This window comes from Tachypleus tridentatus, chromosome 6, assembly GCF_004210375.1.
Source record: "Tachypleus tridentatus isolate NWPU-2018 chromosome 6, ASM421037v1, whole genome shotgun sequence".
Lineage (NCBI taxonomy): Eukaryota > Metazoa > Arthropoda > Merostomata > Xiphosura > Limulidae > Tachypleus > Tachypleus tridentatus.
The window spans coordinates 34,056,704-34,075,889 of record NC_134830.1 but is presented as its reverse complement, the minus strand read 5'-3'; the positions used below and the strand labels follow the sequence as shown (position 1 = coordinate 34,075,889).

Below are 19,186 nucleotides of genomic sequence, written 5' to 3'. Positions count from 1 at the left end.
CTCTTTGGGGGCTTTACACCCTTTTGCACCCCACCTTCTTTCAACTCCATAATTTTACGCTAGATAACAAACCTTTTTATGAGAGGTGGCGACACTTCATACATAGGGATTGTTTGTTTGTTTGTTTGTTTGTTTGTTTGTTTGTTTGTTTGTTTATGAATTTCGCACAAAGCTACACGAGGACTAACTGCGTTAGCCGTCCCTAATTTTGCAGGGCAAGACTAGCTGGAAGGCAGCTAGTCATCACCACCCACCGCCAACTCTTGGGCTACTCTTTTACCGACAAATAGTGGGATTGACCATCACTTATAACGCCCCACAGCTGAAAAAAGCGAGCATGTTTGGTGCAAAGGAGATTCGAACCCGCAACCCTCGGATTATGAGGCGAACGCCTTAACCCACCTGGCCATGCTGTGCCTACATAGCGACGGCTCGAACTGTCTATGGAAATAGTATTTTAAATATATCTTCAATAGGTCGTCAGAACTTTACAATACTGTACATTATTTCCTTTTATAACAATATCTGTGTAATGACTGAGTCACGAGTTCTGGAAATTTCTACAAATGTCACAGCAGATGGTTTGAATTTTTCTTGTTCTTTTTTCTTCTACTTTGTTTTTTGTACACGATAACTGAAAAACCAAAATAACGGTGTTAAAAAAATTCTTTAAGGTGATATAGCTTCAAACGGAATATCCGTTTTTATAATTATTATTAATAACTGAGTGTAATTTTTAAAAATTAATAACTCTAGCGTCAATGTATAATATTATCATTATCCCGTTAAGTTAGCTTTCTTACAGAAATTTGGTGTTCCTATAAAACGCTTAAGTAGAGAGTGAAACAGGAACTGTGTGTGTGTGTGTTTATAGCAAAGCCACATCGGGCTATCTGCTGAGCCCACCGAGGGGAATCGAACCCGAAACAGGAACTACCATCCAATAATTGATAAATAATAAATATTACAGTTGGAATCTCATTATATTTATAACTTGATTATATATACAGCCTTCCTATGTCTATTGAAACACTGCGTTAAAAACAAGTAAAAAAAATATGCTCTCTATACCATCTTGTTTCATTGTTATTGAAGGACTGACATCAGTCATCCTTCCTTAATAGTAAAGGCGATAATTAACATTTAGCGGTATATATCACTATCCAATCACAACTGAGTTTGATTTATTTTTTTAATAAATGTGTTGAAATTCAAGAGAAATAAGAATTAATGTCTTTAAATAATACTTTGCTTTTAGCGATTATATACTTTCACGTTTTAAATATATACACATTTTTAATTAACTAGAGGGCGCTAAATATTCACTGTGCCCAGCCCATTTTCACAACTGAATGTAAGACAATAGTCTTAGGAAGTGTTAGAGAGGAATGTGTGTGAGGTGTTGGTGTTAACGTTGTTAAATCAGATTAATAAAATAGTTATTTTCAAATTTCTTTATTTAATTGTCTACTTATTGAAGCGAATTTAAAAATGGCAGCAGCTGATGTAGCAAGAAAACATCACGGGCATGGGGTAAAATTGAACCACTAATATTTATTCTTATTGAGTTTTACGCTTGTTGGGCCTAACGATAGAACTACGAAACTATTGTAATATATACTATAAACTCTAATAATATAGTATTACTAACTACATTCAGAAACTGAAAGTTAATTTTAAATACTTATCAGCAAGAGTGGCGTACATTAGCCTTACTATAGTTACTTCGAGCGGTAAAATAAGTTCATACTAGTTCCAGATTTAAACCTACTAGTTAGTGTGTAATTTGTGACAAGTAAAAATCCTGGTACTTTAGTAATTTATTTTCAAGCTCATTTGTTCTAAAATAAAACGAGATTTAAGTATAAACAGGGTAGGATCAGGTACCACTGTTAACATACGGTTAACTCAAATAAATGTTGGATAAAGGTTAATTATCTCAAAATATTATTACAAATTGAAATACAACTTAAAGTATTGTTGACGTTTATGAATGAACTTTGTTTTTGTAGTGTTATTTACGGTTTTTTAACCAATGATAATGGCACGTTTTCAGAAACTACATAAAATTTGTCTATGACTGGTATATGTGAATTCATCATTGTAGTCTAATTCTAAACCAGTTGTCACATCAGTTGAGATTGCTCTCTGTATCAAATAGGTTGGTGTAACTCAGGATGCATTTGAAGATTGATTAAAGTATCACTCTACAAACATCCAAATTTTTGAACAATAACATAAGTTTACTAACAGTTTATAATAAAATTTAATGACTGCAGTTAGATGGTAAAAACTGCTCAAAATGGGGTATTACCTTGTCACAATGAAACATCAGACTTAAAACTTTTCCCAATTAAGTACTAGTTGTCAAATAAAGATAGTTATCAACTTTCAGGAAACTGTAGAGTATTACTGCTATTTAACTGTGTTTAGTGTATTTATAATACTACTATTATTTAACTGTGTTCAGTGTATTTATAATACTACTATTATTTAACTGTGTTCAGTGTATTTATAATACTATTATTTAACCGTGTTCAGTGTATTTATAATACTACTATTATTTAACTGTGTTCAATGTATTTATAATATTACTGTTAGTCAACTATCATGGCAGATTATCTTAATTGCAGGGTATGGCCACACATTCTAAACCCTGTCAAATGTTTCCAGTGTCAGCAGTTTGTTCACTCAAAGACATCACGTCAGGGTTCCTTGATGCATGGCTCGTTACAATGGCAAGGATTACAATGCCTGTGAGTGTGAAACTGATCCTCATTGTGTCAGTTGCAATGGTTCTCACCCATCCTACTTTTGTTCTTGCCCTAAATGGTTGGAAGAAAAAGAGATGCAGCATTTGAAAACTATTCAAAAAATTACTTACCCTGAAGCTTGAAAATTGCTGTCCACCACTTCATCTCAGACGTATGCTGCTGCACTTTGTTCCACTACTACAGTGGAAGTGCACACAGATCTCTCTGTGCTTCCAAAAGAATCGTTCACAAACCAAATGAAAAATCCTTTGACTTCCATGGTTAAAAGTCTTCAACACCCATCTCTGCCCTTAGCATACATTCCAACAACTCCCAAGATTCACTTCCTTTAGTTCCTGGAACAGACATTTCCTTGGGTACATTTTCTTCTCCCACCCCAAGATGCAAAACGATCATTCGTTCATGTCCTCAGTTGCTGAAATCCCCTTCCAACAGCAATGACATGCACAATCGACAAGGACAGGATCCATGGAGGTTGATAGACCCCCCTACAATAAAAACAGTAAATAAAAAAGACGTGGTCATAAACAGAAGGGTTCTCTACACATGAATAAAAATTGCTGCCTTCATACAATGGAACTACCAACGTTTACATTCTAATCTGGATGACCTCAAAACACTGATTGCTTCCTGCCATCCTGTGTGTTTTTCCTTACAGGAAACATTTCTGAAACCTGCTGATACAGTCCCTTTGGCAGTTTTCTTTGTACAGAAATGATGGGCTGAATGATGGTTGAACAGCATGTGCCAACCCTGTCTTTGCCATTCGATACACCCTTGGAGGTCGTAGCCATCTGTGTTTCCTTGGGTCATACCATCACTGTTTGTTCTCTGTACCTGTTGCCTGGAGAGACCAATAATCAGTTGGATCATGATGCTTTCATTGAACAGTTGCTGTCTCCCTTTTTAATCCTAGGGGACTATAATTAACATCATTCCCTCTGGGGAAGTGCTGATATTGATAGGAGGGGTTGCTCCTTAGAGTGTATGCTTTCTAATCACAACCTTTCTCTTTTCAATACTGGTTCTTATACTTATTTTCTTGCACCTAGTCAGTCCTTTACTGGTACCGATCTCTCAGTTTGCTCCCCTTCACTATCCTCCCACTTTTTATGGAGGGTTAACAACAATCCATAAGGCAGTGATCATTTTCCTGTAATTTTGAGAGAGACTGGCCGTGGTCGATGCCACCCGACTCGCGTGCCCCGGTGGAAGCTGGATCAACCAAACTGACCTTCTTTCACTGCTCTTGTAGAACTTGATCCTGCTATCATCTTTAAGCCATCAATAGATGACTGTGTGACAGCAGTAACTGTGTTATACAGACAGCTGCTTAATGTATTTCTAAATCCTCAACACATTTTCCACAATATCCTCATCCATGGTAGAATCCTGCCTGCCACATAGTATGGAAGACTCAAAAACAGGCCTGGTATTCTTTTCGTAGGTGTCCCATGCTCTTGCACTGCATCACAGAAGGAATGTTGAATTAAGTTCACAACCAGCATATCTTCTACTGCTAGTTCCAAAGTCATATAGGACATTCAAAAGGTCAGTGGGCAGTATAATTGTCCCCCTCTTGATCTTGCTCTCTGATGGTCAGGAAGTAGTTGATACCTGGAGCATTGCTGATACTCTAGGTGAAAGCCTTTGCCAGGTATCTTACATTTCTGCTTCTTCCTCCACCTTCTTAGCTATCAACACTCAGCAGAGCAATCACCTCTTTCCTTTTGAGCTGATTGTCTCCATGACTATAATCATCCCTTTACACTGGTGGAACTCAAACTGTCCTGTCCCTTCATTGGTCTGGCAGTACTTTGGTCGTACTTGATGATGTACACTAAGAAATGCTGTGCCATCTATCTCTTGCTATTCTTCTGATTGTTTTAACTGGTTGTGGCAGAAGAATGTTTTTTCTAATGCCTGGCACCAGGCAATTGTCCTACCTTTCTAAGCCTGGGAAAGACCCCAAGATTCCTTCAAATTACTGTCCAATTGCTTTGACGAGCTGTCTCTGTAAGGCCTTAGAAAGGATGGTTAATGCTCGCCTTGTTTGGTTCCACAAATCAAACAACCTCCTTTCACCCACCCAGTGTGGGTTCCAGTGATAGTGCTTCACCATGGACCATCTGATTTGACTTGAAACATCAATCAGAGAAGCTTTTCTCAAATGGCAACAACTTGTATCAATATTCTTTGACATTAAGATGGCTTATGATACAACATGGAGGTATGGCATTTTGTGAGACCTCCATATATATATGGGTTACATGGCCATTTGCTCATTTTTATTAATTTTTTTAATGGACACGAGATTCCAGGTTCATGTGGGTTCAACACTTTTCTGTTCTTTTTTACAGGAACTTGGAGTCCCTCAGGGCTGTGTTTTGAGTGTCACACTTTTCAGTATAAAGATTGATGCCATCACTGGGCAATCTCCATGTCAACAACTTTCACATCACATGGCAGTTGTCAAACATGAGGTATATTGAGCAACAGCTACAGATTGCCCTCAGTTATTTACTGAAGTTGACCATAGCAAGCTGCTTTAACTTCTCTCTCTCTCTCTCTACAATTGTTTGCATGCACTTTTGCCACCAACAGGGCATTCACCCTGATCCTAAACTTTGTATCGGTGAAGTTGTGCTGCCTGTGGTGTCTGAGACAAAGTTCTTGGGGCTTATCTTTGACCGTAAGCTGACCTTTATTCCACACATCCAGCAGTTATGGGTCATGTGTACAAGAGCTCTGAACATCCACTGTGTCCTCTCTTCCACCACTTGAGGAGCAGATCAGTGTTCTGTGCTACAGATATATCATGCTCTTATTCGATCAAAACTTGACTACGGATCACTGGTCTATGGCTCTGCCAGGACCTTGGCCTTAAAGATGCTGGACCCCATTCATCATCAACGATTTTGGCTCTGCAGTGAGGCTTTCTGCACTCCACTAGTTCAGAGCTTATATCCAGAGTCTCATGAACCTTCTTTGCACCTCTGCTGTTTGTAGCTGTCTTTACTATATGCCTCAAACTTCATTCCTTACCAAAGGGTCCCACCTGGGGTTGTGTTTTCCTTCCTCTGTGGGCCATTCTTTTCAGAACAGATCATCTGCCATTGCTCCTTTTGGCCTTTGTATCGAGGCACAGATGGATGAATTTGGTCTGTCCTTGATAACATTGCTGTATCTATTAGTCAGCCCACCATGGGTTCTTACAGTCCCCAAATATGACCTATCTTTAAGTCATCTGAGAAAAATAGACATTCCTGACTAGAAATACTGTGTTATTTGCTGAACATCTTTCAAACCATGCTTCCATTCCTATTTACACAGATAGTTCAAAATCAGGTGACTCTGTGGGTTCTGCCATGGTGTGTTATGGTTCGGTGGTTGTGCACAGAATTCCCTCTACAGCTTCTGTGTTCACTGCTGAAGTGTATGCCATTTCTCTTGCCCTGGATCACATAGAAGCTAAGCAGTACTCAAACTGCACTATTTATACTTACTCACTTAGTTCTCTGCTGGCCTTGGAATTGCTTCACGTTGGTTCTCACAGATATTTAAAATCAACTGGCCCATTTCTCTTTAACATCTACTTTTATGCAGTTTTTCTAGATACCAGGCCACATTGGTATTCATGGAAATGAGCTCACCTACACTGTAGCTAAATCTATCTGCTCTGGCACTGTCACCACTGTGCCTGTTCCATACATGGACTATGGTCCTGTATTCAAGGCTCGGCTCCGTGCCATTTGTCAGTCGTCTTGGAGTGAGCAATGTGAAAACAAGTGTTTCCAAATAAAACCATATATTGGACTTTGACCATCTTGCTTCTGTAAGGATTGGAAAGAGGAAGTTGTTCTAACTAGACTACGTATTGGTCAGTTTTTTAACTCGTTTTCTTTTATCTGGAACTGATGCACCAGTGTGTTGTCTGTGTAACACTCGCATCACAATAAGACACATTTTACTGTCTTGCTGTCGTTACAACTCTCAACGATGGCACCTTTATAAACATGTTCTGTCACAAGGTTTGTCCATAACATTAGACAGTGTTATTAGTGATGGTTACAGTGTCCACCTTGGAAATATTTTGTTTTTTAAAGACCATTAATCTTTTTAATGTCGTTTAAGTTTAATTTATACATTAAACTGTTTTAATGTGATTCCTTTTTAAGAATCAAAGGACATCTAGTTTGATTGAAATTAGAAAATGGCCGTAACATCAAATAACTTAAAACCAAGATTGGAATGGCCAACTTCAGGTGACTAACTCTGCTGTTTGAACTACCTGTTAGTCATCCTGGGGAGTTATAATTACACTTTTGCTACAAGTCTTTTAAAACGCTTATTACTTTACTTTTCGAAAATGGCCATAATGATACATAACTCAGAACCAGGACTGGAAAGGCCAACTTCAGGTGACTGACGGTGGTTTTTGTACTTACCTGTTAAGTCTTCCTGGTGAATCATGATAATTACAGTTATGCTACAGAAAGTTCTTTACAACTTGTATTACTGTAGTTCTACCTCTGTAAACTAGATGTAAACATTGGTTTATGCTGTTTATGTTTTTTAAACTTTGTTTTGTTTTATCTTCATTTCCTTTCATGAATTTTACTTTAATTTTAACCTTTTACCGGATGTTTGACACAGTTATCCTAGCTGTTTTGTGCCATAAAACACCTACCAAACAACCACTATTTAACTATGTTCAGTGTATTTATAATACTATGATTAGTTACATTTGTTCAGTTTATTTATAATACAGCTCAATAAATATATGAATAATCACAGCTGGCTTTAAGATATCTATATACTTTTAATTAGTGTAGTGAAGAGGTTGGAATATCTGATATGGACCAGTAGGTCCCACATTGTTTCAAATTGTTATATTAATAGGTCTTCTATAATTTCAAATTAATTTGTAGAACACTAGCAAATTAGCAACACAGTTAACAAAGTAGGGTTATATACCAACTAGTTCTCTAAACATATGTTTTTTTATTAGAAAATCTGTTCATTGTTTACACCAGTTATGTCAGATTAAGTTAACATTAGCATAAAAGTTGTGTAAAAATATTTTTAATAGTATAATTCACCTTACAAAACCAATGTAATTTGTTTATAGTGGTATTAGTTCACTGAGAATTATCTGTTAGAAATGGACATATTTTAACCTTATGTTTCTTGTTTTGAAACTTCCAAGTTATCAGTAGTTTTCACTTGTACTAAACAATCAGTATAATTCCTCTTTAGCAAAAGTAATTACAGAAGTACAACTCGTGTCTTCAGAAGACACTTTTTAGATAAACTAATATAGTTGTTGTCATGGTTAATATGGATTATTAATTAGTGTTTTAACTTGTGTGAATAATGTCATTGTTCAATCTTTGTTGTAATTCAAGTGTTTTGTTTCTTTTTAGGTTTACTGTTTATGTTACTCATTTCTTATCAGTATATTAAAACAAAAGGCAGTGTTTATTTTTCTCGACCTCAAATAGTTACTTTACCCTTACATTACTTGATGATCATTCTGAGTATCAGTGTTGTATAGTTTTGTATTCTGTTGCTAGATATATCTATCTGATTTTCAGGCTGGTGATGTCACTGGTTTGAGAACATTAAAACTACAAGGACACGTGGGGTTTGACAGTCTTCCTGACCAACTGGTCAATAAATCTGTTCAACAGAGATTTACGTTCAACATACTTTGTATCGGTATGTATGTATCGTAAGCTGTATTTTTAGTGTTTTAATTTGGATGTGAGAGGATGCATTATGTTACGAGCAATTCATTTCTAGATAATTTGATAGTGTTAGTGATAAAGAAACTTTGCATAGTTTATATACACAACTGCTGGTTGGACAGTTAGTTCAGGAGAGGTTAATAGTTGATGAGTAGTCAGTTGTTTTTAGTCATGCAGACTTAGTAACATTTGAATCACTGTTAGTCAGCTGTGGAATTTCTACAAGTTAATGTTTACTTTATTCATGGTACAGTTAACATTGTATTTTCATTTCAGTATAATTTGTAAGAGAAGGCCTAATGATTGCAACAGTGTGCAAGTGCTGTCATGGCCTTTTAAGAAAATATGGGTAATACAGTTTACATTTGTTACGTGGGCTGGACTTGGCCTTGTAACAAAATATGGGTAATACAGACTAAATTTGTTATGTGGGCTGGACTTGGCCTTGTAATAAAATTAGAGTAATACAGTCTAAATTTGTTATGTGGGCTGGACTTGGCCTTATAACAAAATATGGGTAATACAAACTAAATTTGTTATGTGGGCTGGACTTGGCCTTATAACAAAATTGGAGTAATACAGACTAAATTTGTTATGTGGGCTGGACTTGGCCTTGTAACAAAATTAGAGTAATACAGTCTAAATTTGTTATGTGGGCTGGACTTGGCCTTATAACAAAATATGGGTAATACAGACTAAATTTGTTATGTGGGCTGGACTTTGCCTTGCAGAAGATGGGGGGAATAACACAGGCTAAGTTTGAGATAAGATACCAATTTTGGGTGTAATATTTTTGGAGCCCAAATTCAAAGAATCGTGTTATGACAAATTTAGATATGAAATAAAAATAATTATAATAACAAAAGTGTAAATTGTGCTTAGATTTTGTTATTTTTATATCACATCTTGTGTCTCACTCAAATCCATTTAATTAGATGCATGTGTGAATGTAATACTTTTAAGTATTATGGAAACTTATTTGTTTGATTAGTGCCAACCAAATGAATTATACACTTTGTATATCAGTTACAAAAGAACTATAGTTTGATGTAATGAAGTTTTATTTGGTTAGTTTGATATTATAGAATGAAAATATAAATAAAACATTGTTATTTAAACATGTATAATAAGTTGAAGTTACTAGAATTGTTAAGTTTGTTATGAAGCACAATCTTTCTTGGAAAAAAGTAATTTCATATTTGTTAATTGCACTGTTCAAACTTATTGGTCACATAAGACAGGTGCACCAAATCGTGGAAGCCCCCAGGGGTTCAGCAGTAAGTCTGGGGAATTATAATGCTAAAAATTGAGGTTTCAGTATCTGTGGTGGGAATTACATTGATATCTCTGTGTTTAGCTCTGTGCTTAACGACAAAGCAAGCAGTGACAAAAACTACTGGATTAAACAAACTAATATATTTGTAGCATAACAATTATTATCCTTAGAAAACAAAATGTATCTAATGTCTTATCTTTGCAAGCCTGAGCTAAGAACACACTGCATCATTCATATCGTGGGTTTATTTATGACTTACAGCTATGTCTATAGAGTTTAGATTAACAGGGTATGTTCTGCTAGTAGTGATTAAATACATGTACATGAAAAACAAGTCCAAAAATAAGTTAACAAGTGGTAAATCATGTACCCTAGAATAAAGAACATCTTACTTTCTCGAACAAGTTTGTTTTATTTAGCTCCCATAAACACTTGAGACTGTGGTGTTTCTTGAGGCATATAGTGCTGTTGTTCATATAAGGAATTGTGAATGAAAACTGTATAAAAATTAAAACTTTATCTGTGAACATTTCATGTTACATGTATTTCATCGTGATCAGATTGTGAATGTTTCAGGTCACATGTATTTCATCGTGATCAGATCTTGAACATTTCAGGTCGCATGTATTTCATCGTGATCAAATTGTGAACATTTCAGGTTACATGTATTTCATTGTGATCAAATTGTGAACATTTCAGGTTACATGTATTTCATCGTGATCAGATTGTGAACGTTTCAGGTTACGTGTATTTCTTCGTGATCAGATTGTGAACGTTTCAGGTTACATGTATTTCTTCGTGATCAGATTGTGAACGTTTCAGGTCACGTATTTCTTCGTGATCAGATCATGAACATTTCAGGTTACATGTATTTCATCATGATCAGATCTCACAAGAAACAATTAGAAGATTCTTGAACAAGAAATCTATTTTAATGTGATTAATTGCAGTTAAAGAACATATCAGATGCAAGTTACCTTGTACGTTATTGTAAAAATATATATACACAATTTCAATGTTTAAGGTAAATAGATTTATATATTTAAAACATGAAAAAGTGACAGGGCTGTTGAGAATGTATCATTGTTTACAATGAAAGTGTTTCCATAGCATTAATAAATTGTACACCAGCTTTATTACAACCAACCAGTTCTCACTAAAATACTAACCAACTTTATTACAACCAACCAGTTCTCACTAAAATACTAACCAACTTTATTACAACCAACCAGTTCTCACTAAAATACTAACCAACTTTATTACAACCAACCAGTTCTCACTAAAATACTAACCAACTTTATTACAACCAACCAGTTCTCACTAAAATACTAACCAACTTTATTACAACCAACCAGTTCTCACTAAAATACTAACCAACTTTATTACAACCAAACATTTCTCACAATACTAACCAACTTTAGTACAACCAACCAGATCTCACTAAAATACTAACCAACTTTATTACAACCAATCAGTTCTCACTAAAATACAAACCAACTTTATTACAACCAACCAGTTCTCACTAAAATACTAACCAACTTTATTACAACCAACCAGTTCTCACTAAAATACTAACCAACTTTATTACAACCAATCAGTTTTCACTAAAATACTAACCAACTTTATTACAACCAATCAGTTCTCACTAAAATACTAACCAACTTTATTACAACCAATCAGTTCTCACTAAAATACAAACCAACTTTATTACAACCAACCAGTTCTCACTAAAATACTAACCAACTTTATTACAACCAACCAGTTCTCACTAAAATACCAACCAACTTTATTACAACCAACCAGTTCTCACTAAAATACCAACCAACTTTATTGCAACCAATCAGTTCTCACTAAAATACTAACCAACTTTATTACAACCAATCAGTTCTCACTAAAATACTAACCAACTTTATTACAACCAATCAGTTCTCACTAAAATACTAACCAACTTTATTACAACCAATCAGTTCTCACTAAAATACTAACCAACTTTATTACAACCAACCAGTTTTCACTAAAATATTAACCAACTTTATTACAACCAATCAATGGGACTTTAGTAGATAAGTCAGAATTGATGACATTCTGTGTTTGAAAAGCATTGTACCCAACAATTCACTGGTTTTAGATCCTATACTCAGAACAGTTTGGTTTCTCTTTGTTTTTGTCTTTATAATAATATCTATGCATCCAACCTATAATATCATAGTTTTGGTGAGATGGTTTCTTGTAATTCTGTTTTTTTATTCTTCTCACCAACTTTTTATGAAATATTTATCAAACTCTGAATGCATTTTGAGGATCTCTTATAGAACTTTGTTTTCTTTATGTAGGAGAGACTGGTTTGGGGAAATCCACCATGATGGATTCACTCTTCAACACCACTTTTGATTCTCAACAAAGTAACACTCATTCATTTCCTAATGTTAGACTGAAGTCAAATACGTATGGTAAGTTTAAATAGATTATGTTAACAAATCTTTATTAATTTAAAGTTAATGAATCAACTTGTGTTGTTTTTAATAGATCTTCCATGATTTTCAATATAATTTGTAAAACTAGCAACACTGTTAATAAAGAAAGGTTATCTGCCAACTGGTTCTCTCAGCTTGTGTTTTATTAAAACTATTCTGTATCCGTCAATGGCACAAATATTTTTATTATAAACCTTCAACTGAGAAAATGTCTTACATTAAGTACAACTAGTAGTAGCACTTTACATCTAGCTATGTCAGATTAAGTTAACAGTTCTATCTTACCTGATGGTAAGAAGTAACACAGGTAGTGGCACTTTACATCTAGCTATGTCAGATTAACTTAACAGTTCCATCTTACCTGATGGTAGGAAGTAACACAGGTAGTGGCACTTTACATCTAGCTATGTCAGATTAAGTTAACAGTTCCATCTTACCTGATGGTAGGAAGTAACACAGGTAGTGGCACTTTACATCTAGCTATGTCAGATTAAGTTAACAGTTCCATCTTACCTGATGGTAGGAAGTAACACAGGTAGTGCCACTTTACATCTAGCTATGTCAGATTAAGTTAACAGTTCCATCTTACCTGATGGTAGGAAGTAACACAGGTAGTGGCACTTTACATCTAGCTATGTCAGATTAAGTTAACAGTTCCATCTTACCTGATAGTAGGAAGTAACACAGGTAGTGGCACTTTACATCTAGCTATGTCAGATTAAGTTAACAGTTCCATCTTACCTGATGGTAGGAAGTAACACAGGTAGTGGCACTTTACATCTAGCTATGTCAGATTAAGTTAACAGTTCCATCTTACCTGATGGTAGGAAGTAACACAGGTAGTGGCACTTTACATCTAGCTATGTCAGATTAAGTTAACAGTTCCATCTTACCTGATGGTAGGAAGTAACACAGGTAGTGGCACTTTACATCTAGCTATGTCAGATTAAGTTAACAGTTCCATCTTACCTGATGGTAAGAAATAACATGGGTAGTGGCACTATACATCTAGCTATGTCAGATTAACTTAACAGTTCCATCTTACCTGATGGTAGGAAGTAACACAGGTAGTAGCACTTTACATCTAGCTATGTCAGATTAAGTTAACAGTACCATCTTACCTGATGGTAGGAAGTAACACGGGTAGTGGCACTTTACATCTAGCTATGTCAGATTAAGTTAACATCTTTTACCTGGTAAAAGTAACATAGACACTCACATTGGCTTGTTTGTTCTATACCTGAAAAGTGTGGTTAAACAACATGTTTGTATTAGCATGTGAGATATAATATTTATTTAAATATTCTTAATTTAGATGTAAGCTAAAGTTTCTTTCTTCCTTGTATATAATTATTTGATCAAAATCATGGCTAACATCCTATATTTCAGAGCTGCTTGAAAGCAATGTGAATTTGAAATTAACCATTGTTGAGACTGTAGGATACGGAGACCAGATAAACAAAGAGGACAGGTGAGACTGTGTGTCGTACTTAGTTTTTAATGAACTAAAGTAAAGAAATGAAAGATAAGAAATCACACATCTCCAACACACTAACTTAGTGTTATTTTTCTTAATACATGAATCAAAACACCTCTCCCAACTCCAGGCTCTCTTGTTTCTTACCATTTTATAAAGACGTGTTCTACTATACAGGTAATTTATTCAGTATTTTGTTTTATCATAGAGTTTGAGTACTACAAGTGAATATGCTTTGTGTGATGTCAAACTTTGTGTTTCAGTTTCCAAGCTATTGTGGATTACATTGACACTCAGTTTGAGAACTTTCTACAGGAAGAACTGAAGATAAAACGTTCACTGTCAACCTATCATGACACTCGCATCCATGCTTGTTTATACTTTATATGTCCTACAGGACATGGGTAAGTGTATGCATGTGTGTGTCTGTGTATCATTTTAATAAATATAGCTAGTCTAAAGTTTGTACCTTCTCAGTTTTACACATAAAAGGTGTGTGTGTCACATTTTAGTAAGAAATGTTTGCATTATAATGATGTAACTTGTTTTTTACCTTGTATATCCAATAGGACATGAGTGAGTGAATGTTTGTGTCACATTTTAATAAATTTTTGTAATATAAAGTAAGTTGTTTATACCTTGTATGTCCTACATGACATGGGAGGTGTGTGATTTTAATGTTTCAGTGAGAAGTTCTTCTGGTATAAAGTAACTTGTTTGTACCTTGTATGTCCTGTGGGACGTGGCAAGTGTGTGTTTTTAATGTTTCAACAAGACGTGTTTCTAGTATAAAGTAACTTGTTTGTACCTTGTACGTCCTACATGGGATGGAAGTGTGTGTTTTTAATGTTTCAACAAGACTTGTTTCTAGTATAAAGTAACTTGTTTGTACCTTGTATGTCCTGTGGGACGTGGCAAGTGTGTGTTTTTAATGTTTCAACAAGACGTGTTTCTAGTATAAAGTAACTTGTTTGTACCTTGTATGTCCTGTGGGACGTGGGAAGTGTGTGTTTTTAATGTTTCAACAAGACGTGTTTCTAGTATGAAGTAACTTGTTTGTACCTTGTATGTTCTGTGGGACGTGGGAGGTGTGTGATTTTAATGTTTCAACAAGAAATGTTTCTAGTATAAAGTAACTTGTTTGTACCTTGTACGTCCTACATGGGATGGAAGTGTGTGTTTTTAATGTTTCAACAAGACTTGTTTCTAGTATAAAGTAACTTGTTTGTACCTTGTATGTCCTGTGGGACGTGGCAAGTGTGTGTTTTTAATGTTTCAACAAGACGTGTTTCTAGTATAAAGTAACTTGTTTGTACCTTGTATGTCCTGTGGGACGTGGCAAGTGTGTGTTTTTAATGTTTCAATAAGACGTGTTTCTAGTATAAAGTAACTTGTTTGTACCTTGTACGTCCTACATGGGATGGAAGTGTGTGTTTTTAATGTTTCAACAAGACTTGTTTCTAGTATAAAGTAACTTGTTTGTACCTTGTATGTCCTGTGGGACGTGGCAAGTGTGTGTTTTTAATGTTTCAACAAGACGTGTTTCTAGTATAAAGTAACTTGTTTCTACCTTGTATGTTTTGTGGGACGTGGCAAGTGTGTATTTTTAATGTTTCAACAAGACTTGTTTCTAGTATAAAGTAACTTGTTTGTACCTTGTATGTCCTGTGGGACGTGGGAAGTCTGTGTTTTTAATGTTTCAACAAGACGTGTTTCTAGTATGAAGTAACTTGTTTGTACCTTGTATGTTCTGTGGGACGTGGCAAGTGTGTGTTTTTAATGTTTCAACAAGAAATGTTTCTAGTATAAAGTAACTTGTTTGTACCTTGTATGTCCTGTGGGACGTGCGAAGTGTGTATTTTTAATGTTTCAACAAGACTTGTTTCTAGTATAAAGTAACTTGTTTGTACCTTGTATGTCCTGTGGGACGTGGGAAGTGTGTGTTTTTAATGTTTCAACAAGACGTGTTTCTAGTATAAAGTAACTTGTTTGTACCTTGTATGTCCTGTGGGACGTGGGAAGTCTGTGTTTTTAATGTTTCAACAAGACGTGTTTCTAGTATATAGTAACTTGTTTGCACTATTTCAACCATTATCTTTTAAATTATTGTGTCAATAGTAAAGATAGTCTAGGATAACATAAATACATTATATGTTCCTGAAGTACTATAAACATACGTCTAGTATAACATAAATACATTATATGTTCCTGAAGTACTATAAAGATACGTGTAGTATAACATAAATACATTATATGTTCCTGAAGTATTATAAAGATACATCTAGTATAACATAAATACATTATATGTTCTTGAAGTACTATAAAGATACGAGTAGTATAACATAAATACATTATATGTTCCTGAAGTACTATAAACATACGTCTAGTATAACATAAATACATTATAGGTTCCTGAAGTACTATAAAGATATGTCTAGTATAACATAAATACATATGTTCCTGAAGTACTATAAAGATATGTCTAGTATAACATAAATACATTATATGTTCCTGAAGTACTATAAAGATATGTCTAGTATAACATAAATACATATGTTCCTGAAGTACTATAAAGATACGTCTAGTATAACATAAATACATTATATGTTCCTGAAGTACTATAAAGATACATCTAGTATAACATAAATACATTATATGTTCCTGAAGTGCTATAAAGATACGTCTAGTATAACATAAATACATTATATGTTCTTGAAGTACTATAAAGATATGTCTAGTATAACATAAATACATTATAGGTTCCTGAAGTACTATAAAGATACGTCTAGTAAAACATAAATACATTATATGTTCCTGAAGTACTATAAAGATACGTCTAGTATAACATAAATACATTATATGTTCTTGAAGTACTATAAAGATATGTCTAGTATAACATAAATACATTATAGGTTCCTGAAGTACTATAAACATACGTCTAGTATAACATAAATACATTATATGTTCCTGAAGTACTATAAAGATACGTGTAGTATAACATAAATACATTATAGGTTCCTGAAGTACTATAAAGATACGTCTAGTAAAACATAAATACATTATATGTTCCTGAAGTACTATAAAGATACGTCTAGTAAAACATAAATACATTATAGGTTCCTGAAGTACTATAAAGGTATGTCTAGTATAACATAAATACATTATAGGTTCCTGAAGTACTATAAAGATACGTCTAGTAAAACATAAATACATTATATGTTCCTGAAGTACTATAAAGATACGTCTAGTATAACATAAATACATTATATGTTCCTGAAGTACTATAAAGATACGTCTAGTAAAACATAAATACATTATATGTTCCTGAAGTACTATAAAGATATCTCTAGTATAACATAAATACATATGTTCCTGAAGTACTATAAAGATATGTCTAGTATAACATAAATACATTATATGTTTCCTGAAGTACTATAAAGATACGTCTAGTATAACATAAATACATTATATGTTCCTGAAGTACTATAAAGATATGTCTAGTATAACATAAATACATTATATGTTACTGAAGTACTATAAAGATATCGCCTAGTATAACATAAATACATTATATGTTTCCTGAAGTACTATAAAGATACGTCTAGTATAACATAAATACATTATATGTTCCTGAAGTACTATAAAGATATGTCTAGTATAACATAAATACATTATATGTTCCTGAAGTACTATAAAGATACGTCTAGTATAACATAAATACATTATATGTTTCCTGAAGTACTATAAAGATACGTCTAGTATAACATAAATACATTATATGTTCCTGAAGTACTATAAAGATATGTCTAGTATAACATAAATACATTATATGTTCTGAAGTACTATAAAGATATCGCCTAGTATAACATAAATACATTATATGTTCCTGAAGTATAACATAAATAACATAAATATATTATATGTTCCTGAAGTACTATAAAGATGTCTAGTATAACATAAATACATTATATGTTCCTGAAGTACTATAAAGGTATGTCTAGTATAACATAAATACATTATATGTTCTTGAAGTACTATAAAGATACGTCTAGTATAACATAAATACATTATATGTCTGAGTATAACATAAATACATTATATGTTCCTGAAGTACTATAAAGATAGTCTAGTATAACATAAGTACATTATAGGTTCCTGAAGTAATATAAAGGTTCTCTTTCTCTGTATTTAGGAAGGTTTTGTACTTGTTGATAAACCAGTACATTTTCTGCTTATGAACGTGTTTTTCAGCATTTCTAGTCTATTCCAATATAACAGAGTTGGCAACTGATATAATTGGTATAAGTTACTGTGTGTCGGTTGTATGTTGTGCTGTTTGTGTTTTTACATTTGAACAACAAACTTGTTAATGAAACAAGTGGGTTTTCATTATTAACATGCAGAACTGTGGGTTTTTATTAACATACAGAACTGTGGGTTTTCAGAAACATGCTGAACTGTGGGTTTTCATTATTAACATACAGAACTGTGGGTTTTCATTGTTAACATGCTGAACTGTGGGTTTTCATTATTAACATACAGAACTGTGGGTTTTCATTGTTAACATGCTGAACTGTCGGTTTTCATTATTAACATACAGAACTGTGGATTTTCATTATTAACATATAACTGTGGGTTTGTCAACATACAGAACTTATTAACATATACAGAACTGTGGGTTTTCATTATTAACATACAGAACTGTGGGTTTTCATTATTAACATTCAGAACTGTGGTTTTTCATTATTAACATACAGAACTGTGGGTTTTCATTATTAACATACAGAACTGTGGGTTTTCATTATTAACATGCTGAACTGTGGGTTTTCATTATTAACATACAGAACTGTGGGTTTTCATTGTTAACATACAGAACTGTCGGTTTTCATTATTAACATGCTGAACTGTGGGTTTTCATTATTAACATACAGAACTGTGGGTTTTCATTATTAACATACAGAACTGTGGGTTTTCATTATTAACATACAGAACTGTGGGTTTTCATTGTTAACATGCTGAACTGTGGGTTTTCATTATTAACATACAGAACTGTGGGTTTTCATTATTAACATAAAGAACTGTGGGTTTTCATTGTTAACATGCTGAACTGTGGGTTTTCATTATTAACATGCTGAACTGTGGGTTTTCATTATTAACATGCTGAACTGTGGGTTTTCATTATTAACATGCAGAACTGTGGGTTTTCATTATTAACATACAGAACTGTGGGTTTTCATTATTAACATACAGAACTGTGGGTTTTCATTATTAACATACAGAACTGTGGGTTTTCATTATTAACATACAGAACTGTGGGTTTTCATTATTAACATACAGAACTGTGGGTTTTCATTATTAACATACAGAACTGTGGGTTTTCATTATTAACATACAGAACTGTGGGTTTTCATTATTAACATACAGAACTGTGGGTT

At 33.9% G+C, this 19,186-nt stretch overlaps 1 protein-coding gene across 1 annotated transcript; it reads left to right on the top strand.

Moving 5' to 3' along the window:
• The first annotated feature begins 1,333 nt into the window (after positions 1-1,333).
• Positions 1,334-14,159, top strand: LOC143254515 (septin-2-like). Its single transcript, XM_076509687.1, has 5 exons — positions 1,334-1,533; positions 8,372-8,495; positions 12,134-12,250; positions 13,664-13,745; positions 14,015-14,159. The coding sequence occupies exons 1-5, from the start codon at positions 1,492-1,494 to the stop codon at positions 14,157-14,159; spliced, it is 510 nt and encodes a 169-aa protein (XP_076365802.1). The 5' UTR covers positions 1,334-1,491.
• The last annotated feature ends 5,027 nt before the right edge of the window (positions 14,160-19,186 follow it).